General features: G+C 39.7%; 1 protein-coding gene across 3 annotated transcripts in view; it reads right to left on the reverse strand.

Moving 5' to 3' along the window:
- Positions 1–23,231, reverse strand: part of PLCH1 (phospholipase C eta 1) — a 227,659-nt gene that overhangs the window by 94,162 nt on the left and 110,266 nt on the right. For all 3 annotated transcript variants that reach the window (XM_043875364.1, XM_043875363.1, XM_043875362.1), the window contains exons 3-4: positions 5,904–6,050; positions 3,663–3,906 (exon numbers count right to left, since the gene is read on the reverse strand). In XM_043875364.1, the coding sequence (XP_043731299.1) occupies positions 3,663–3,906; positions 5,904–6,050 (391 nt within the window). The remainder of the gene's footprint in view (positions 1–3,662; positions 3,907–5,903; positions 6,051–23,231) is intronic.

Genomic DNA, 23,231 nt, shown 5'->3' on the forward strand with positions numbered 1-23,231 from the left:
AACAATTATAAACATGCATCTATCTAATGACAGACCATCAAAATAAATAAAGCAAAAACTGAGAAAACTGAAGAGAGGAAGAGTTTTACAGTTATACCTGGAGACTGCACTCACAATAACGGATAGAACAACCAGACAGGCCTAAGGAAATGAATTTAAACAACACAGTAAATCAACTAGATCTAACAGACATATGTGACACTTTACCCAACAGTAATAGCATACACATTCTTCTCAAGGGTGTATGGGACAGTTTCAGGATAGATTACATTTTAGGCCACCAATGAAGTCTCAATAGATTTAAAACGATAGCAGAAAGAAGAAAATAAGAAAGACAAGAACAGATACGAAGTGGGAAAACAACTGAGAAAAAAAATCAGTGAAATCAAAAGTATTTTTTTTCCAAAAAGATTAATAAAAATCAACAAATCTTTAGTTAGACAAAGAGAAAAAAAAAAAAAAAAGACCCAGGGTACTAAAATCAGAAATGAAAGTGGGGACATTGTTACTGATTCTACAGAAACATAAAGGACTATAAGACACCACTATAAGCAATTGTACACCAAAAAATTGGATAACCTAGATGAAATGGACAAATCCCTAGAAATATAAAAACTACCAAGACTAAATCACAAAGAAATAGAAAAATCTGAATAAATCTATAACTAGTAAGGAGACGGAATCAGTAGTCAAAAATCTCTCAAGAAAGAAAATCTCTAGACTTGATGGTTTCTCTGGTCAATTCTACCACATATTTAAAGAACGACAAACAACAAATTGTCAAATTTTTCCCCAAAAATTAAAGTACAGGAAACACTTTCTACCTCATTCTATGAGGACAGCATTACCCTGATACCAAAGGCAGAGAAAGACACTATAAGAAAACTACAGCCCATTATCTCTTATTTACACTGAAGGAAAAACCCTCAACAAAACACAATTGACCCTTGAACACCATGGGTGGGAACTATGTGGGTTCACTTATATGTGGATTTTTTTTTCCAATAAATAAGTACTACAGTACTACATGCACTGCAGCTGATTGAATCCACAGATACAGAACCTCAATACAGAGGGCCAACTATAAAGTTATACTCAGATTTTCAGCTGCTCAAGAGGTCTGCACCCCAACTCCTACATTGTTCAAGGGTCAGCTATACTAGCAAATACAATTCAGCAGCATCTTAATAGGATTACACACCATGACCAAGTGCGATTTATTCCTGAATACAAGGATGATTCAACACATGAGAATTGATCAATGTTATATGCTGCATCAACATAATGAAGAGAAAAACCACAATCATCTCAATTGATGCAGAAAAAGCATTTGACAAAATTCAACACCCTTTCATGATAAAAACACTCAACAAAATAGGAATAGAAGAAACCTATCCAAACATAATAAAACTGACATGTGAAAAAAACACAGCAAATATTATACTCAATAGTTAGAGACTAAAAGCTTTCCCTCTAAGATTAGGAACAAGACAAGAATGCCTGCCTTCACCACTTCTGCTCAACAAAGTACTGGAAGTTCTAGCAAGAGCAACTAGGCAAGAAAAATAAATAAAAGGCATCCAAATCAGAAGGGAAGAAGTAAAATTATGTGTTTACAGATGATGCAATCTTACATATAGAAAACCTTAAAAGACTTGCAGAAGAGTAAAGCAAGACCTCCCTTCTTACAAATTTGTTTTGCTTTGAAAAAGTTACTTTCCATAAAAATGTTTATATGTAATAGTTTATTATAATTTTTAATGAGCTCTTTTTTTAATTCTCAGATTTAATTTCTAATATGACGAATACAAGTAGATGGAGCCCACATAAAAACTCTTTGGAGTCTTCAGGTTCTAAAAATACAAAAAGGGTCCTGAGATCAAAGTCCAATTACGTTAATTCCTCTTGTCAGAGTTGGCTTAGAAATGGGCCCACAACAGCATTTCTGGCCAATGATGAGAGGTAGTCTTCTGTGAAACTCCTGGTAAGTTCTTTACTCCTAAAAGAAAAAAAAAAGGAGGGGGAGGTTTATGAGAAGAAACTCTGCTCCCTCTGGGCAGGGTTTCTCTGTGTTTGGAGCTGTTGCAGTTCTCTTTGACCAAAGCGTAGCCAGTTAATGGACCAAGCCAAAACGGTGAGAACGGCAGAACCTAGATCTCTGCTAATGACATTAATGAGCCACTGAATTAACTCTACCTCAGGTCTCTTGTTCATGAGAAAATGAATTATCTTTATTGTCTGAGGCACTGTTAGTATGGTTCTGTGGCTTGCACCAGAAAGCACTCATTATTTGGTGTTTTGTCAAATGTAAAAGAGTTAAGAACCAAACTAACAGAAGAAAGCATACAAAGTTAATCGTTATGTTTATGTTTTGTTCACTTTTGAATCCCAATTGGATTTACCTGCATGCTGTGAATATTGGTGAAAACATCATGGCTCATGAGCTTAGACCTTTGCACTGTCAACATCCTTTCATGGGTTGAATATTTCCACCCTGCTTCAACAGTACCCTGGGTGAGGATTCAAGCAGCACAAATTTACCACTACTCTGGAAAAAAATTAGGGTGCACATTCCAATGACAGCAAGAAAGTAGTACTAATTCCTACAGGGGGAGGGGGAAACACGTATTTTAAGACCATTCAAAATGTGAAGAAGGGAGCCAAAGCAGTCAATGAGTCTAACACCCTCACTTTACAGATAAGGAAACTGAGGCCAGAAAGGCCATGCATGTCACGTGTCCAGGTGGTCCCAGCAGAAAAGGTACCTGCAGATGAAGCACATTAATCATTTATCCTGTCAGCGCTGCAGGACCAAAGAATGGGCTTAATCAAGAACGAGAATCAGAATTTTAATCAAGAAACTCCAGTTTCTTGAACGATTTAGACAGGGTAAATATAAATAAGTAAAAAATAACTTCCCCTTGAGGATCAGTCAGTTCAGATTCCAAACTGTAAATTAAGACGAGAGAAAAAGCAGGAAAGAGCTTAACAGCTGGTATATAATTGGGACTCAGAAAAGGGTTCTGTAATATGTATGTGCTCGGTTGCTCAGTCGTGACTGACTCTCTATGACCCCGTGCACAGTAGCCACCAGGCTTCTCTATCCATGGAATTTTCCAGGCAAGAACACTGGAGCGGGTTGCCATTTCCTTCTCCAGGGGACCTACCTGACCCAGGGATCAAACTTGCGTCTCCTGTATCTCCTGCATTGGCAGGTGGATTTTTTACCACTGCACCGCCTAGGAAGTTTGTGATAAAATTTATGAATTTGAAAACGAAAAAAAAAAAGGTGTTTGTTAAACTAGACTGATTCTATAACAAAGTGGGATTTCCTCTAACTCAAATAAGCATTTTGCTCGTCACTTCATCTCTCTTAGGAAACTTTACGCTGCATTTGGAGACCTAGCAGATTATGAAGCTAAATCTAGTCTCCTCCAAAAAAGTCTGCTCCTGAGTTCACGTAAGCTTAAGTTTCTACATGTTCTACACATTTGTTTACTTGGGGTGGGGTGAGGAGGGGGCAGAAAGGTGCTAAGGGTAAAGAAAAAAAAAGCAAGGAAAGTGGGTTTAAGCCTCAAAATTATGGGGGAAAGTATAGTCTAATCCACATACAGACACACAGACACATACAGAGTGCAGAATCAAAGTTCTAGGGAGGATATTGGTCGTGGGTCCTCTGCCTTTTGGCAAGGGAATCTTCATCACTGATGCCAGCCATGAGGTACTTGAGGCCTGTGATCCAGGTGCGGGCCTCCTCGGGGTTGGAGGTGATGAGGTCCAGGGACTCCATGTGGTTGCCATGGTAGATGGTGAAGCAGCAGCTGGGGTCAAAGTTCCCCTCAGCCTGTCTGTGGAATATCTCAGACTGCCGACCCTCGGTGACTTTGTAAATGGAGTCAATAAGGACTGTGAGGAAAGCGAGGAGAGTGCACAGTTACCTGGGAGGTGAAGATGTGTGTGCAGATTAAGAAAAGTAAAATCATCTTAAGATTTAAAAATAGAATTGTCTGTGAATTGTCCAGACAATTGAAAAGCCCAGATGTGCAATACAAGCTTTATCATTTCCTGCTAGTAACCTTCTCCAGGTACTGCTTTACCCTCCTGGGCACTCAGACAATACCCTCCCAGGCACTGGGTCAGGAAGCGTTAAAATTTATGATAGGAAGACAGACAAGCCCAGCAGGGCAAGAAGACTGGTAGGAAAGGGGGATGTGAATATATCAGAGGTATAGTTTATACATTTATGCAAGGAAAACATACAAAGACCTAGAGCCGACTCTGATGTGTTACAATATGCATAATGACAGCAGTTAAAAATTGAAGGGAAAAAACATTTGATGGCAACCAAATAGCATAGCTAAATGTGATTTGGATTCATAGAGAGAGAGCTATAAGGGTGAAGGCAGAGCGGGGCTTGAGAGGTGGAGGGGAAAACAAGATGGCCGATCAGGGAAAAGAGGTATAAAGATATAGAAACATCAGTCCCACTCCAGAGATGCTGGACTGAAAAGCTCAGGAGAGTAACGGGAGACAACGCTGGAAGGCAGGGAGAGGCTAGATTATGAGGAGCTGGAATGACAGGGCAGAGATTAGCATTTTTAGGTGGTGGAGCAACACGGCAGGTTCAGGTCAGGGGAACACTTGCAGAGACGATTACTTTGGATTAAACACTGTGTTCTGTTTGTTCACTTGCCTGTTTGGGGACATGAATCAGAAAGTTTTAATCTTACTGATTGCCCATATATACCATCCATGCCTCTGTTCTGCCTTAATGGCAAGTCCCAATTTTTCTTTCTTTCCACTCATGGGGAAATGAGCCTCCGACCATCGCAGGGCAAGTTCCCGTGCGGCTAAGCCACTGGGGTGGCCGCACTCCTGTCTCCTATGATGGCTTTAGGTGTGGGAACATAACCCACTTTAACCAAGGAGACATGCATTCTGTGCATTTGTTGTGCAAATTGTGAGGGAAGGGTGTGGAACGGGGCTCTTCCCTCTTGAAAAGGAAGCACTGGAAGAGAAGGTCCCTTTTCTGCATCTTCTTGAAGCCGATCAGCTGTGAAGCCACGTTGCTGCTGCCTCAGTTACAATGTCAGCGCAGAAGCGAGAGAGCCAAGAGTGCTCAGAGAGACAGAACTAGAGGCTCAACGTCCCACAGTTGGAGCCAGCCAGTCTCCGGGTTTCTTGTTAAGTGAGAATAAATTTGTATATCACATAAGCCTAACTTAGTGGAGGTCATCTGTGACATGCAGAGGAAGGCATCTTCACTGGTCAGTGCAGAAGAAACTAGCAAATGGAGCTTGGTTAGGAGATTTTGCAGAGGCCACCAGAAAGAGAGAGACCCTGGATGAAGGAGGTCCATGTGAAAACAGGAGGAAGGAGCAGATGAGAGAGATGCTCCAGGGCACTCAGCATGGACTTGAAACTGAGCTTAGGATTGGGAGAGAGGCTTTATGGAGGAGGCAGATCAAAGGTATTTTATTTGATATCATTAAAACCATTTTGTTAATCCATTCATCAGTTAATTGTGCACAGAATATGTCAAAACAGTTTAATCCTGTTGAATTTATGACTTCCTTCACTTTTTTATAGGAAAATAAAAGGCCTCAAGCTATAAAACCTCATATCCCAACTAAATACAACATGTCTTCAACATAGGATAAATATTACCTTCAACAGCACTAGTGGATAAGAAAACTTTTTATGGATTTAAAGTTCTTGATGAATTAACAAAAGCAAAAATGGTCATCACTTATTCTGTCTCTGCACATTCTCTAAACACTGACCCCCTAAAACTTGTAAAAATATGAAAGCTTCACCAAGCTAAAACTTCCACAGAGCCCACCCAATAGAAGCCATGTGTTAACTGGGTCAAGTCAAGTCAAGAATTCAAAAGCTAGTCTTACTTTTTGCCTTCTCACTCTTCCTAGAGGGTCTCCATCGGAGGCGGGTCCGGTGTTCATCCAGGTAAAAGAGCCGGACAAGCCCCTTGGTCCCACGCTTCAGCTTGATCATCTGTGTCCCAGACTGCATTACGCTCATGCATCTTTCAACTGCAAGGAGATTGGAGCACCATCAGTTCTCACACAATCCATGTGCATCCTGCTGTTCAGAGCCATTGCTAAATGAAACCTCTGATTCACACCCTAAAGCCTCCAAGAGCCAGAAGACAAATTTAGAAGAGGTAACCTGAAAACAGAGTTGTTAAAGAATTGATTTATCAGGCTTAAGCCAGAAAAAACCCTCACTGATGGAAATAAAATTCTACTTCTAGATAAACAATGCATGACCAATGAACAGAGTATCATTTTTTCTAACTGGCAACATGCTTTTTGGTATAAGACCAATAATAATTTGATACTTGAATATACCCTCATTAAGCAACTTTCAGACTTTACGTTAAATCTCGTGAGCTTTTACACAGCCAACTATAAAATCATCTTATGCTAATGCTTCCAAATGCAATTAACAAAAACATGAATGGCAAAATGTTTCAACAATTGCTGAAGTTGCATATGGGTTCATATTATAATTTTGTGTATTCTTGAAAACAGCTAAGTCAACATTTCAAAATGCGGTCAGAAAAAAAATCAAGTTTACACAAATATAAAATATTTGTTAAGGAATTTGGCTGCCAGGATTTTCTAAGTAGAGAAATAACTTGGTGATTGAACTCAGGTAAAATCCAACTCAGTTATTATCCAAGGTAATGCTTTCATTTAAACTCTCTGCTTTGAAATGAAACTTGATGGCAGTGAGCATCTTTTGTTGATGCCCGTTTCCTTTTCTTTGTTAATAGTACCCACATTTCCTTTGGAAATACTTATTTTCCCATCTTATGTGCCTACGGTGACCTGTCAACCATCCCAAGAAAGAAATGGGCTTAAGCGGACAGCGAATCTGGCTCCCTTCCAAGAAACAGAAGTCCTGAGTTCCATTCAGTGCTCAGTCATTTCAAAACGGAACTCAGTCATCTCAGAGGCCAAAACTTCAGAGATGCTCCTGGGTGGACATTTGAGATGTTACAACTGTCACAGTTACCCTTCCTAAAGCTGGCAAATTATTCAGTTTTCCCCCTTGGTTCTCCAAGTTATCCAATATTCTTCCAAATGCCCTTTTCTCATTGCATCAGCCAGAAACTGCTTCTGTTTCACTAACACACAGGCACAGATATAACCATCAGAGAACCAGAAACTTCTAGCTCTGAGCACCTACCTTATCAAGCAGCATGCTGTTAGATAAAAGAAACATGGTAAACAAAACTCCAATGTTAGACTTCAGCTTCTTTGGCTAACTTGTCATTGTATTAAATAGGAAAGAATTTGATCCCAGAGCTTAACACAGTATGCACAGAGATCTCAAAGTAACTTTAACATAACCAACTTTGACCATTTCCTCCATGAAGAGCCTTTTCTATTTCTAGGACTTGATATTGCAAGAAAGGTGAAGTACAGGTTGCTCTTACTCCTTTGATCTGACATATCAAATATGCAAGTAATAAAATACTGCTTAAGAAAAAAACATGCAAATTTAAAATGTTTACTTTGAAGCACAGAACAAAATTTAAGATTTGATTTCACACACATTAGTAAATTTACCCACCACTTAGCACCATTCATTTAGGTAGTAAATGTCATGGATTTAAATTCTTGACAGTCACCCTGACCGTCTCATACCAACAGTTAGAGGGAGAACAGAAAACAGTCAGTTTGTCAAGATAAAATCATCAAGTCTAACCAAGCAAGTCAAAACTCCAAGAAAAATCTATTAGAATTTCTTTGACCTCTGACATCAGGTCACATCAATAAACAGATATTCACAGAATCACTTCCTGCCCCAGGCACAGGGTTATATAACGAGGCAAAGCAGAGAATAAGGAAACTTTGACTTAAAGAGTTAAATTTTAAAAGAATGAAACCTCTAAAAAGATAACTTACAAACAGTAGTTTAGAACTGTGGTTAAGAATACAATTTGAATCCAGACAGCCTGGGACAGAATTCCAAATCTTCCACTTGCTTGTATGAGCTGAGGCTCATTATTTTACCCCTCAATGCCTCCATGCCCCTTCATGAATTGCAGCCTCGTCACAGCAAAGGGGTGAGGGTAACTCAATGAAGCTATGAGCCGTGTTGCACAAGGCCACCCAAGATGGAAGAGTCACAGTGGAGAGTTCTGACAAACTGCGGTCCACTGGAAGAGTTAATGGCAGCCCTCCAGCTTTCTTGCCACAGAGAACCCCATGGACAGTATGAAAAGACAAAAAGATACGATGTCAGAAGATGGGTCCTCCAGGTCAGAAGGTGTCCAATATGCTACTGGAAAACAGCAGAGGGCAATTCCTAATAGCTCCAGAAAGAATGAAGAGGCTGGGCCAAAGCAGGAATGACTCTCAGTTAGGGATGTGCCTGGTGGTGAAAGTAAAATCCAATGCTGTAATGAACAATATCGCATAGGAACCTAGAATGTTAGGTCCATGAATCAAGGTAAATGGGACGTGGTCAAGCAGGAGATGGCAAGAGTGAACATCAACATCTTGGGAATCAGTAAACTAAAATGGACAGGAATGGGCAAATTTAATTCAGATGTCATTATATTTACTATTCTTAAAACAAATGGAGTAGACTTCATAGTAAAAAAAAAATAGAGTCCGAAATGCAGTACTTGGGTGTAATCTCAAAAATGAGAGAATGATCTGTTTGTTTCTAAGGCAAACCATTCAACATCACAGTAATCCAAGTCTATGCCCCAACCACTAGTGCTGAAGAAGCTGAAATTGACCATTTCTATGAAGACCAACAACACCTTCTAGAACACCAAAAAAAAAAAAAAAAAGATGTCCTTTTCAGCATAGGAGATTGGAATGCAAAAGTAGGAAGTCAAAGAGATACCAGGAATAACAGGTTAGTTTGGCCTTGGAGTACAAAATGAAGCAGGGCAAAGGCTAACAGAGTTTGTCAAGGGTATTTGTCATAGCAAACACCCTCTTCCAACAACACAAGAGACAACTCTACACGTGGCCATCACCAGATGGTCAGTACTGAAATCAGACTGATAATATTCTTTGTAGGCAAAGATGGAGAAGCTCAACACAATAAGTAAAAACAAGACCTGGAGCTGACTGTGGCTCAAATCACAAGCTCCTTTTTACAATTCAGACTTAAAGTGAAGTAGGGGAAAGCAGTAGACCATTCAGGTATGACCTAAATCAAATCCTTTATGATTATACAGTAGAGGTGGTGAATAGATTCAAGGGATGAGATCTGGTAGACAGAGTGTCTGAAGAACTATGGATGGAGGTTCATAACTTTGTACAGGAGGTGGTGACCAAAACCATCCCCAAGAAAAAGAAATGCAACAAGGCAAAGTGGTTGTCTGAGGAGGCCTTACAAATAGCTGAGAAAAGAAGAGAAGTGAAAGCCAAGGGAGAAAGGGAAAGATATACCCAACTTAAAGCAGAGTTCCAGAGAATAGCAACAACAGATAAGAAGGCCTTCTTACATGAACAATGCAAAGAAACAGAGAAAAATAATAGAATGGGAAAGACTAGAGATCTCTTCAAGAAAATTAGAGATACAAAGGGAACATTTCATGCAAGGATGGGCACAATAAAGGGTAGAAACAATATGGACCCATAAGCAGCAGAAGATATTAAGAAGAGGTGGCAAGAATACAGAGAAGAACTGTACAAGAAAGGTCTTGATGACCTATATAATCACAATGGTATGGTAACTCACCTACAGCTGGACATCCTGGAGTGTGAAATCAAGGGAACCTTAGGAAGCATTACCATGAACAAAGCTAGTGGAGGTGATGGAATTCCAGCTGAGCTATTTCAAATCTGAAAAGATGATGCTACGAAAATGCTACACTCAGTATGCCAGCAAATTTGGAAAACACAGCAGTGGCCACAGGACTGGAAATGGTAAGTTTTCATTCCAATCCCAAAGAAGGGCAATGCCAAAGAATATTCCAACTACTGTACAATGATGCTCATCTCACATGCTAGTGAGGTTATACTCAAAATCCTTCAACCTAAGTGTCAGCAGTACATGAAGCAAGAACTTACGGATGTGTTAGCTGAGTTTCAAAGAGGCTGAGGAACCAGAGATCAAATTGCCAACATCCATTAGATCACAGAAAAAGCAAGAGAATTCCCAAAAAACAACTACTTCTGCTTCATTGACTATGCTAAAGCCTTTGTGTGGATCATAACAAACTGTGGAAAATTCTGAAAGGGATAGCAATACCAGACCACTTCATCTGCTTCCTGAGAAACCTGTATGCAGGTCAAGAAGCAATAGTTAGAACCAGACACCAAACAACTGATTGGTTCCAAACTGGGAAGGGAGTATGTTAAGGCTGTGTATTATAACCCTGCTTATTTAAATTGTATGCAGAGTACATCATGTGAAATGCTAGACTGGATGAATCACAAGCTAGAATCAAGATTGCCAGGACAAATATCAACAACCTCAGATATGCAGATGACACCACCCTAATGGCACAAAGTGAAGAGAAACTAAAGAGCCTCTTGTTGAAGGTGAAAGAGGAGAGTGAAAAAGCTGGCCTAAAACTCAACATACAAAAAACTAAGATCATAGCATCCAATCCCATCACTTCATGGCAAACAGATGAGGAAAAGGTGGAAACAGTGACAGATTTTCTTTTCTTGGGCTCCAAAAATCACTGCAGATGATAACTGCAGCCATGAAACTAAAAGACACTTGCTTTTGGGAAGGAAAGCTACGACAAACCTAGACAGCATATTAAAAAGCAAAGACATCCCTTTGCGGACAAAGGTCTGTCTAGTCAAAGCTATGCTTTTTCCAGTAGTCATGTACAGATGCAAGAGTTGGACCACAAAGAAGGCTGAGCACTGAAGAATTGATGCTTTCAATTTTTTTGTGGTGCTAGAGAAGATTCTTGAGAGTCCCTTGGACTGCAAGATCAAACCAGTCAATCCTAAAGGAAATCAACCCTGAATATCATTGGAAGGACAGATGCTGAAGCTCCAATACTTTGGCCACCTGATGTGAAGAACCGACTCACTGGAAAAAACCCTGATGACCAGAAAGATTGAAGGCAGAAGAAGGGAGCAGCAGAAGATGAGATGGTTAGATAGCATCACAGATTCAGGGAACATGAATCTGAGCACACCCCGGGAGATAGTGGAAGACAGAAGAGCCTGGCGTGCTGCAGTTCATGGGGGCGCAAAAGAGTTGGACATGACTTGTTCAGCAACTGAACAACAACATGCCTCCATGTTTTTGTCTATAAAATGGGAATAATGTTACTTACCCCTTGATGTGTTGTTGAAGACTGAATGAGTTACATGAATATGTAAGGTACCGAAAGCCGTGCCTAGCACAAAATAAACACTATAAATGGTAGCTATTATTACAGTTTTATTATTGATATTTTAAAAAATAAATGCCATGACAAAAATACACAGCAGTCCATAGCAAAAAGAGAATACAGTGTGTGGGGACAGGGAGAATGTGGTAATAAAACAGTGTCGGTGGAGCCTTGAGGACAGGAAAGAGCATGGGTGTTATCAGAAAATAGGAAAGGATGGCTCGCTGTCTTTGGTGCAGTGTCCTAAAAGGCAATTATAACAGGATATTTGATTTTTTGGGTCAGATAAGACTAGATGTACAGAGGTAGGAACACCTGACCTAAGATTTAAATACAATGGCAAAAATAGATTCACTAGATATTTCTAAGCAAAGGAGAAGATATATAAAAGATATAATTCAGGAAGATGTCTGCTTGGGAAAGCAGAATAAAATAAACTGTTTATGCCAGAACAGAAAGTTGATTTAACTATCACCAAAGATCTAAAGCGAGGACTGTAGACCTGCAGGAAGGACTGTCTATACATCAGACACAGTGCCCTCTGCTCTGCTCACTCTGCCTCATATTTCCCTGGACTTTTCACAGTCCCATTTCTTATCCCTGAAATAAAACCATTATTGATAATATTCTCAACTTTTTAACAGGAAGAGCACAGTGACATAAAAGTTTAATCAGTTAGTTGAGCTAACACCATGTGCCACTTAGCAAGCATCGTCCAAAGAAACCCAAACATTTTAGAAAATGAGACCCAAACCCTTAGAGAGGGAGTGTATTTGAATTGTATATTAAATATTCACTAGCTTCACGTTTATCGCACTAGCTCAGTCATGGGCTGAAACCCTAGCATTATCCACTGCCGTGAACTAGTATATATGATCCAAACGTTCTTGGCAGAGCTACGGTCTGAAACAAAGGGCTGCTTAAATTGTTTATGTAGCTGCTTTATGCTTTCTCTGTGATGTTCTCTAGCACACACACACATAAAAACATATTGTTAGAGTCAACCTGAAAAAAACAAGTCTAGTGAACTTGCATTTAGATGACATTTAAGCTGATGTGGCGACTCTGACTAGAAATAGAATTCTTACAGAGGGCAGGGTCCAAAGTCACAACGAACTGAGGCAGGCTCATCACGGCGCAGAACTCTCTTTTCTTTCTGGCTACTTTTCAGGCATCGGAGCCACACGATAGGCAAATCCACGAATGAGTGCTCTAATTTCTGAAATTGTTTTTTAACCAGATTGAAAGTCATCTAAACTTCTCGCTCCATCCTTCAAACCTGATAGGAGACGGTCCTTTGGAGTTGTACAGCTAACCAGAGAAGGAGCACCCTCAACCTTTGGAACTCATTCTACTGGGTAATAATCACCCATCTTAGAGACAAAATATTATTCCAGTGCTATCTCAATTACTTAAGTATTAGTCGCTCAGTCATGCCCAGCTATTTGCAACCCCATGGACTGTATTTAGCCTTCCAGGTTCCCCTGTCCATGGAATTCTGCAGGCAAGAATATTAGAGTGGGTCATCATGTCCTCCTCCAGGGGACCTTCCTGACCCAGGAATCAAACTCAGGTCTCCTGCATTGCAGGCAGATTCTTTACCATCTGAGCCCCCAGGGAAGCCCTAAATTACTTAAGGGTCAGCATAATTTCTTTATGTTCTGCGTTCAGTTGAGATAGGTAACAGCAGTTACTACCTGCTATAAAAGTCATTTGCCAGCCATGCTGGGTCAGTAGATTCCATAAAACAGGGTGAGAAACAAGGGAATAAAGGCAAAATTCCAGGGGCGGGTAAACAATGGAAGAGTGTCAGAGGCATAGGGGAATAGAACCTCATCACACATTTCCAGTGCTGGAAAGTATCTGGGGAAAGTGCAAATTCAGGTGACAGATTCAGGCAGCTACCAACAACCTCTTTGATCTCACATTCTCCCTGTGGTAGCCTTAATATTTTTAGAAAAGAAGTTTAGTTGGATACAATGCCGCAATGTTCGAGAACATTAAGGGAGAAATGCCCTTTAACCCGTTACATAACACACATACTATTTTTGTCTGTTATGCTCCAGACCTCAATATGAACACAAATTTGTCTTATTGGTTGCAATCATGATACTAAGCCATTTGGCATGCTGCTGTTTTTTTCATTTGTATTATAAACAGCTTTCCATGTTTCTACAGAGTCTTAATAATTATCATTTTAATCACTGCCTAACAGAATAGTATAAATATTTAAAGAGGAGAACAGATGAGTCGAGGACTGCATTTCTAACTTTATTACATAATTAGAGTTTTAAAGCTCTCTGAGTCTCATCTGTAAAATAAAAGGCGTAGCAAAGCGGTCTATAAGGTCCTTTAGAATTCAACTCTTTAGAGGGATTAAATCAATCATTTCTGCCACAGTCAGTTTAAAATATTAAGTAAATTTCTTTAGGGGTTATCAGTTCACTAAGTCCCTCAAGCAGAAAATGCTGTTAAAAAACACACTTCCGATGTAAAGTATCATAATAGAATCATTTGAGGGGAGATTCCCAACATTTCCACCTCGTCTACACAGCATCCAAATGGGTTTAATTCTTTAAGCCAAGGTCAAATCAGAGAAAATCACATTGTGTTAGGAATGCCATACAGGCCACCTGACGGTGACTTTTTAATAGCTTTGAGATATAATTTATATACATTAAAATTATAAGTGAAAAAGGCAAAGTATAAACAAGCATATATAATTTATGGTATGCTACTTCTTGTGTAATAAAAATCATATGAATTTTTAGATACATAAATATTGTTCATCATTACAAAAAGAAATACAGGAAGGGTAACCCAGAAAACAGTGAAGGTGGTTACCTATCAGGGTGGAAGAGAATTGAGTGATGAGGGTAAAGAAAGGAGGGACACCTCTTGTAGCATCCTATGTGCTCAAAATTAAATCAATAAGAATGAGAGGAGTGCAAACAAAGCAAATACAAAATGTAAACAAAATCATATACACAGAGACACAAGTATATGTGTACGTATTTATATGTTTGTGTGTGTGTGCATGTATTTCCTAGCTCTGATCTCTGAAAGGCCAAGAAGCAAAATCCCCTCCAACAGTAATAAGCACACCTGGGGCTCTGCTCATTCTCTGCTCTAAAGGTCACCTTGAGACAGTCTCTCACACAGGCTCATGGCCATGTCTGTACCGAGGACACACAAAAATATCACTTGCGCTCTTTTGTAAACACATCTATTCTGGGACACTGATCAACAAACTCTGCATTAGTGGGCCAAAAAAAAAAAAAAGTTCAGCTCCTCTACAATAGAATCTTTTCAGCCAAAAGCTACACAAAAAATGTGAATTGATTTCTTGCCAGCTTCCACAGATCAGAGTAAAGCTGTGTGGCTGAAAGGGATTCGTTTCTGAAAACAATTTCATTTCTATGTGGAAAAGGTGCCAAATAATGCAGGTAATGCTTCTGTCAAAGGAAGGAAAAGGGAGATTTCCTAAAACCATCAGAGCAGAAGTACTGGGTATGCTTAGTTGTCAGCACAGACCCAAGACATATCTGGGGACTTGGTACACAGTGAGTCCTGAGACAGCCCGTTGCTGGGCTGGATGACACAGCTGGTCTGGGTTTAGGGGCAGAAGGAGGGCTGGCAAAAAGAGCTCTGCTTCGGGTTCTGTCACTAACTAGCTGTGTGACTTCAGAGGCTCACCGAGTATCGCTGATTATCCTACTTCCCTCAAAATGCATTTTCCTCTAAGCTCCATGAGTCTACAAACAGCTGATCTGGCTTTCACAAATATTATTTTATCTTTCGATAAGCTGAAAGCCTGGTTCAATCCAAAAGCCTATTAGAGTAACTTTAAAAAGAAAAAAAAAAAACTGATTAACATCCGGATCTCTTACTACAGATATGAATTTTCAAAAATGATCTGTATACAAAGTATAACTGCTCTCACAGAGAATGGCTTCAACTGGAAATGCTCTTCCTTTCCAGTAATCAGGCCTTAAATTCAAATAATATCAGCTCATGAATAAGTATGCTTACGAACAGCCATGGCGAGCTCCACTCTTATTAAGTCATGATTCTTCTCAGTGAAGAACAAACTTTTTTTTTTTCATTGCCTAAATCACTCCTGTGGAGACGATAAGATTATTTGAAAGGCTTTTAGAAACTAATTGGTTAGCAGTAACATTCTGGGACTTGTTTGCAAACTCTAAATGCACAAAGTCAATCTGTTTGCAAAGCTGATAAATACATATGGGAGGATTTAGGTCAAAGAAAGGATGAAATGAATTAATCAGCAATTTTTCAAATGTCAGAACCTTGTTTCTATTTTATTAAAGCCTTTCACATGATACTTTCCTTTTCAATAAGACCTATTTTATATTCTATAATTGTTAGCCCTGGGAAACGAAATACAAACAAGAATTCATAACAAATGTTTTGTTCATTTTGTTTCAATGTTATCCCATGGGAGTTGGTGATGGACAGGGAGGCCTGGCGTGCTGTGATTCATGGGGTCGCAAAGAGTCGGACATGACTGAGCGACTGAACTGAACTGAACTGATCCCATGGGGAAGAGGGATATGAATTAATTTTAAAATTCTAAATTTAGCTCCAACTACTATGTAAACAGTTTTCTATGTCACCCACATCCCATCCAGAGTCACCTCTTTAAAAAGATACCTTGACAGGAAACTCACACAGTGAGCTACACAGACTGTGTTTTGTTTTAATTTCATTTTAAAGGAAAGTCTGCTTTGTAGGCTAACCAATTCATAAACCCCCACCAGTTTCCAAATTCTTACACTCAAGCCTCTATATCTCTCACTAACTACTGGTTTATGGAGTCAATTATTTTTTGCCAAAAACAGAAAAGAAAAAAAAAGTCAAGAAACAGCAACTGATTTCATGCAAACTGTCCTGATTTTGTCCGTAGAAGTCCTACTTCTGTGAGCCTGTAAGGCTTTCTGTCTACAAGTCAAAGAAAGGACGCTGGAGGAAGAGATCACATTTTTCTCTAGAAAACAGAGCACTTCCCCGCCCCCCCCCCCCCCAAGCCTTTGCTGCTTTCAGGTCAAAGTCTCCATCTCCTGAGGGCTGAGGGGCTCAGAGAAACTACCTGCTGATCTGAAGCAGGCCTGGCACCTTCCAGCCACAGCCAGTTGGAAATCAAGTTGTAAGGCATCTAAAGCAGGCACCTTATTTCTGTGACAGGTGGTTTTGTGTGGAAAAAAAAAATCCATGCAAAAGAAACAACATGCAAAAACAACAACATAAAAATAGATCTCCCTGTGGTAAAGAAAAAGCCTAGGAGTAGCCACGCAGGTGGATGTTTCAACAATTGTCTGTCCCCATTCAAACTCTGATCCTGATATCAAAAGCTTCCCTTTTTTAAAATACCATGTAAATATTGCTGAGTAACTATCACAAATAAGTGGCATTTTGATTAGTCCATATTTCAAATCATATTTAAAATCATTCTTTAAGTAGAAAAATCTAAAAATGGGGGGAAAATGAAAAACCCAAAAACTTCTTTTAAGCAAAATTTCCATATATAATTGGAGCAGATGTGCTATAAAGTTTTCTAAATAGCCAATCCCAGAAAAAAAAAAAGGAAGGCCAGCATTAAAACCCAAGCTATCTGATTACAAGATTCCTTGAGTCTCTCTGCATTCAGAAATAACTACACACACTAACACAAGCACACTCATGAGGACACAAACATTTGCACACTTCTTCAGCAGTACAAGGGTGTCCACCAAGCAAGAACAACCAGGGCTGAGAAGTGTCCATGATTACCCTATGACTGCTGGGCTAATCTCTGTGCTAAATCTATGTGCTGGGAAGCACACAGAAATTGACAAGGGGCAGAGAAAACATCAGAGAGGGCAGGGAGAGAGTCAGGATGGATCAAGAGAGTAGGAGATATTAAACACAATGGTGGCAGGAACAAGAAGGAGAAACTGGAAGCAAAGATGTTGATGGTGAAGAAGGAAGTCAGTGAGAAATAACCAAAGGGTAAGACAGAGCTGCAGTCCAAGAAAAAATAGGAGGTAGACAGGAAGGTTGTTGAATGCCTGACAGACATCTTAATACAGAAACACAGAACACTGAGAGTCATCCGTGACATTCGTAGGTCAGGGGAATGCAGGACCTACTTCGGCCGCTATGTCGGGGGTGGGGGGTGTTAGTCGCTCAGTCGTGTCCAGCTCTTTGGGATCCCATGGTCTGTAGTCCGCCAGATTCCTCTGTTCAAGGGAATTTCCCAGGCAAGAATACTGGAGTGGGTTGCCATTCCCTTCTCCAGGCAATCTTCCTGACCCAGGTATTGACCCAGGTCTCCTGCACTGCAGGCAGATTCCATACCATCTGAACCACTAGGGAAGTCACTATGGTCTACACAGTCTTAAGACATAAGCGCTGCCATATGACAGTCTGTCCTTATGGAAGCTTTTCCAGAGTAAGAACTCTACACTTTCTTTAACGTTGGCAAAAGATAGAAGTCCTTATGGAAAAGGATGATAAATGTAACTACATGTAAAAATATCTATATAAACCATAAACATCATTCAAAATAAGCAAAAACTTAGGAGAAAACTTTTGTAAAGAGACATAACAGAAAAAAGGATTCATATCCATGATCTGAAAGGGTCCCTGCAAATCAAGCAGCAAAAGGATAAGAATAGACAATTCACAGAAGAAATGACTGATAAATAGAAAAATGCTTAACAGTACCCATGGTTAAAATCTTAAAGTCAAAACTGAAATAGTATTTCACCTGATAAGCACAAATTTTAATATGAAAAAAAGATATTGAGGATGAAGTTGAGGGGCTAATGGTAAGATTATAAATTAGGTAAAATTAACTGAATCAACTTATCAATATTTATTTAAATTTAAAATAAATATTCATTTTGAGCTTGCAATTACAGTACCAGGGATTTATCCTGGATAAACACCAGCATAATAAAGCAAGAAATAGAAATTATATGGTTGATCACTACCACCTTGTTTGCAATTGTTTAAAAAACAAACCTGAAATCATATAGATGTCTATGAGGCCTGATTAAATAAATGAGCTAACCATTAAATATTATGATGTCATTAAAAATAATATAGATCTGCCAAAACAGAAAGCTGTCCAAGATACATTATTAAGTGAATAAAAAGTTACAAAGCAATATTTGTAGCATGGCAATTCTATTTGAGTTTTGTAACATACAGAAAAATGTTATACAGTCTTAGAAATTTTCTATAATTTGTGGAAAAGAAATGGTACTTAAACAGGAAGAGACAAGGGTACTTCAATTCCCACCTTAGAGTTTTTTGTATTGTTAAAGAATTTTCTTGTCTGTGCCATGAGTAAGCACTGCTTTGAAAAAAATTTTAACATGTGACATGTTGTATTTATTTTAAAATCACATGCAATTTGCAAAAGCAAATATTGCCACTCCTTTGCAACTCTGTCAATTGCAAACATGAAAGAAGGAAGAAAAAAAAAAAAGCCCAAAGACCTGCACTGAAATCCTGGGTTCATTTCTCAGTCACATTGTCTCCTGGCCAACTTGGCTGACTCTGAGCCGGTCGCCTCACATGTTAAAGACAAGAATCATGGTAAAGATTCAATGAGATAAAGTAAAAGGGTCATGCTCAATTCTCAGCATATGTCATACCCTGAACAAACATTAGTTTCTTTCCTTCTTCCTAAATGAGATCAGAGCTCAGAAAAAGCAGCAGCTCTGTACTGTCAGCAGACTCTCAATCGCTAAAAATTCTGACAGGAAAATACATACACTTCCAAATGTTGAAGGGACTTGAGTTTCTATGTCACCCTAAGTCATGTGGCCTAATCCCAGAGTATTGATTCCTGTCCACACACAGATGACTCCAAATGAAAATTTCCAGGATCATCCTCCACCTTCAGTCCCAGTTTTATGTACAAGTGTCAGACGACAGTGCTGTGATATCTCTGAATCTTAAACATCACACAAATCTTACACTTGCTCTTGCTCTATCCTCTACATCTCAGTAAAAGGCCCCCATCCCCTAAATGTTTAAACCCCAAACATCACTGTTTCCTTTCTCCATCCTTCAGAAAGCCTCGACTCTTCATCCAAAGCACAACCCAAATGCACTGTTTCTCTCCATCAGTATGGCAACCCTGTGATCCAAACCAACCATCATCTCTCCTGGATGTCTAAGTATTCCAGTTGACTTCTCTACTTCCCCTCATAAAAGTTCTCCACCTCATAGTTACTGTGGTATTTTTTCTTTTTTGTTTAATAGGTTTTTGTTGTTATTTTATTATAGTAGTTTGTATCTGCTAATCCCAAACTCCTAATTTATCCTTCCCCTACCCCTTTTCCTCTTTGGTAATAAGTTTGTTTTCTTTGTCTATGAGTGTTTCTGTTTTGTATATAAGTTTACTTATATCATATTTTAAAAATAATTTTATTATTTATTTTTGGCTGCGCTAAATCTTCGTTGCTGCACAGACTTTTTCTCTAGTTGCAGCGAGTAGGGACTAGCCTCCAGTTAACGGTACACTGGCTTCTTGTAGCTGTGGCTTCTCTTGTTGCAGAGCACAGGCTCTGGGCACATAGGCTTCAGCAGTCGCAGCTCCCGGCTCTAAAGCACAGCCTCAGGAGTTACGGTGCATGGGCTTAGCTGCTTCACAGCATGTAGGAGCATCCCGGGCCAGGGATCGAATCCATGTCTCCTGCATTGGCAGGCGGATTCTTTAGCACTGAGCCGATAGGGAAGCCCCTGTATCATATTTTAGATTGCACATATAAGTGATAGCCTACAGGATTTGTCTCTGTCTGCCTGACTTACTTCACTTAGTATGATAATCTCTAGGTCCATCCATGTTGCTACAAGTGGCATTATTTTATTCTTTTTTATGACAGTAATATTTCATTACTGAAACATAACCAAAGCAGAAGAGATTAAGAAGAGGTGGCGAGAATACACAGAAGAACTATATAAGAACGGTCTTAATGACCCAGATAACCATGATGGTGTGGCCACTCACCTAGAGCCAGATATCCTGAACTGTGAAGTCAAGTGGGCCTTAGGAAGCATTACTAAAAACAAAGCTAGTTAGGTAATGGAATCCCAGATGACCTATTTCAAATTCTAAAAGATGAAGCTGTTAAAAGTGCTGCACTCAATATGCCACAAATCTGGAGAACTCACTCAGCAGCGGCCACAGGACTGGAAAAGCTCAGTTTTCATTCCAATCCCAAAGAAGGACAATGCCAAAGAACGTTCAAACTACTGTGCAATTGCACTCAATTCACACACTAGTAAGGTAATGCTCAAAATACGTCAAGCTCAGCTTCAGCAGCACATGAACTAAGATGATATGACTCTAATGGCAGAAATTGAAGAGGAACTAAAGAGCCCCTGATGAGGGTGGAAGAGGAGAGTGAAAAGCTGGCTTAAAACCAACATTCAAAAAACTAAGATCATGGCATCCAGTCTTGTCACTTCATGGTGAATAGAAAGGGAAAAAAGTAGAAACAGTGACATATTTTATTTTCTTGGGCTCCAAAATCTCTGTGGATAGTCACTGCAGCCATGAAATTAAAAGACTCCTGCTCCTTGAAAGGAAAGCTATGACAGACTAGACAGTGTATTAAAAAGCAAAGATGTCACTTTGCCAACAAAGGTCTGTACAGTCAACGCTATGGTTTTTCCAGCAGTCATATATGGATGTAAGAATTGGACCATAAAGAAGTCTGAGCACCAAAGAACTGATGCTTTTGAATTGTGATGTTGGAGAAGACTTGGATTGCAAGGCGATTCAACCAGTCAATCCTAAAGGGAATCAACCCTGTATATTCATTGGAAGGACTGATGCTGAAGCTGAAGTTCTAATATTTGGCCACCTGATGTGAAGAACAGACTCAGTGGAAAAGACCCTGATGCTGAGAAAGACTGAAGGCAGGAGGAGAGGATGAGATGGTTGGATGGCATCACTGACTCAATGGACATGAGTTTGACCAGACTCTGGGATAGTGAAGGACAGGGAAGCCTAGCGTGCTGCAATCTGATGGGTTGCAAAGAGTCAGACTTGAGTGAGTGACTGAACAACAACAGTATTTCATCATGCGTATATACCACACCTTCTTTATCCACTCATCTCCTGATGGACACTGAGGCTGCCTCCAGGTCTTGGTGATTGTACAGTGCTGCTGTGAACACTGAGGTGCACGTACCTTTTTGAATTAGACTTTTCTCCAGATATATGCCCAGAAGTAGGATTGCAAGATCATGTTGGTGTTATTGTTTAGAATCATGCCCAACTTGTGACCCTATGGACTGAGCCTGCCAGGCTCCTCTGTCCATGCAATTTCTCAGGCAAGGATACTGGAGTGGGTTGCCATTTCCTTCTCCAGAGGATCTTCCCAACCCAGGAATCGAACTCACATCTCCTGCATTGTTGGGCAAGTTCTTTACCACTGAGCCACCAGGGAAGCCCTTGCAAGATTATATGGCAGCTCTATTTTTAGTTTTTTAAGGAACCTTCATACTGTTCTCCATAGTAGCTGTGCCAATTTACATTCCCATGAATAGTGTAGAAGGGTTCACTTTTCTTTACATTCTCCAGCATTTACTATTTGTAGTGATGGCCATTCTGACCAGTATGAGGTGGCAACTCATTGTAGTTTTGATCTGCATTTCTCTAATAAGTAGCAATGTTAAGCTTTTTTTTTTTTCACATGTCTACTGGCCATCGGTATGTCTTCTTCAAAGAAATGTCTATTTAGGTCTTCTGTTCATTTTGTGATTGGGTTGTTTTTGTTGTTAATGTGGTACTTTTTAAGGTCGAGTAGACTTTTCAGAACAATCCAATGGCCTCTCACAATAAGTATAATTAATCCCAAACTCCTTGCTACAGGCCTACACAATCTCCCTCCAACCTACCTCTCCTACTCCTCTTCCTATGATCACCGGGCTCCATACAGTTCCCCAGTTCCTTCTGTCTCAAATGCTTTCTCTCCAGATTTTTGCAAGACTGACTCCTTCTTGCAATTCAGGCTGGGATTAAGTAATCCAGAGGAGTAGATACTAATCATCCAGTCTGGAGAGGCCTCCTGAAAGTGAAGTCACTCAGTCGTGTACGACTCTTTGGAACCCCATGGACTGTGGCCTACCAGGCTCCTCCATCCATGGGACTTTCCAGGAAAGAATACTGGAGTGGGTTGCCATTTCCTTCTCCAGGAGATCGTCCCAACCCAAGGATTGAACCCGGATCTCCCACATTGCATGCAGATGCTTTACCATCTGAGCCACCAACAACCATTGATTTTATTTTCTGTCATTTCCCTCTAAAATGTTCGCTTCATGAAAATAGAAATGTTTTATTCACTCATGGTTCCCTGTGCCTAGAAGAGTGCCTGGCACACAGTGGTGGCACCAGAAGTGTTTGTTCATTGGATTAATGATTTTTGTGGTTCCTGATGAATAGATCTAAAAGAGATTCAATTCTTAACTGTTGCCATAAAAAAAACTTTATGAGTAAAAGCTGGGGATTGATTTGTATTGATATTTATCTCAGAAACAGTGATTTTTTAGCATTTAAAACTAAGGTTTGAGAGAGAATATGAATGGTGAGAAATGACAACTATTAGCTTAAATGGCAATCAATACATTGTCATTTAAGCTAATAATGAACAGTATGATTGAAAGTGTTTTTTATTAGACCTTTCAGAGTACAGTAGAGTCACCAAGCTGGCCAAAGAATTCATCTAATCAAAGTTTTTCTTCTCTCAGAACTCCAAGTTCAGTATAAGTAAACTTAAAACTGTTCATGAGTTGTCTATGAGATTTCACTGTATCATAGATGAGGCAGCATTCTTAGAAGCCCTTTCAGTTCTTC

The sequence above is a fragment of the Cervus elaphus genome, chromosome 19, assembly GCF_910594005.1.
Source record: "Cervus elaphus chromosome 19, mCerEla1.1, whole genome shotgun sequence".
Classification (NCBI taxonomy): Eukaryota; Metazoa; Chordata; class Mammalia; order Artiodactyla; family Cervidae; genus Cervus; species Cervus elaphus.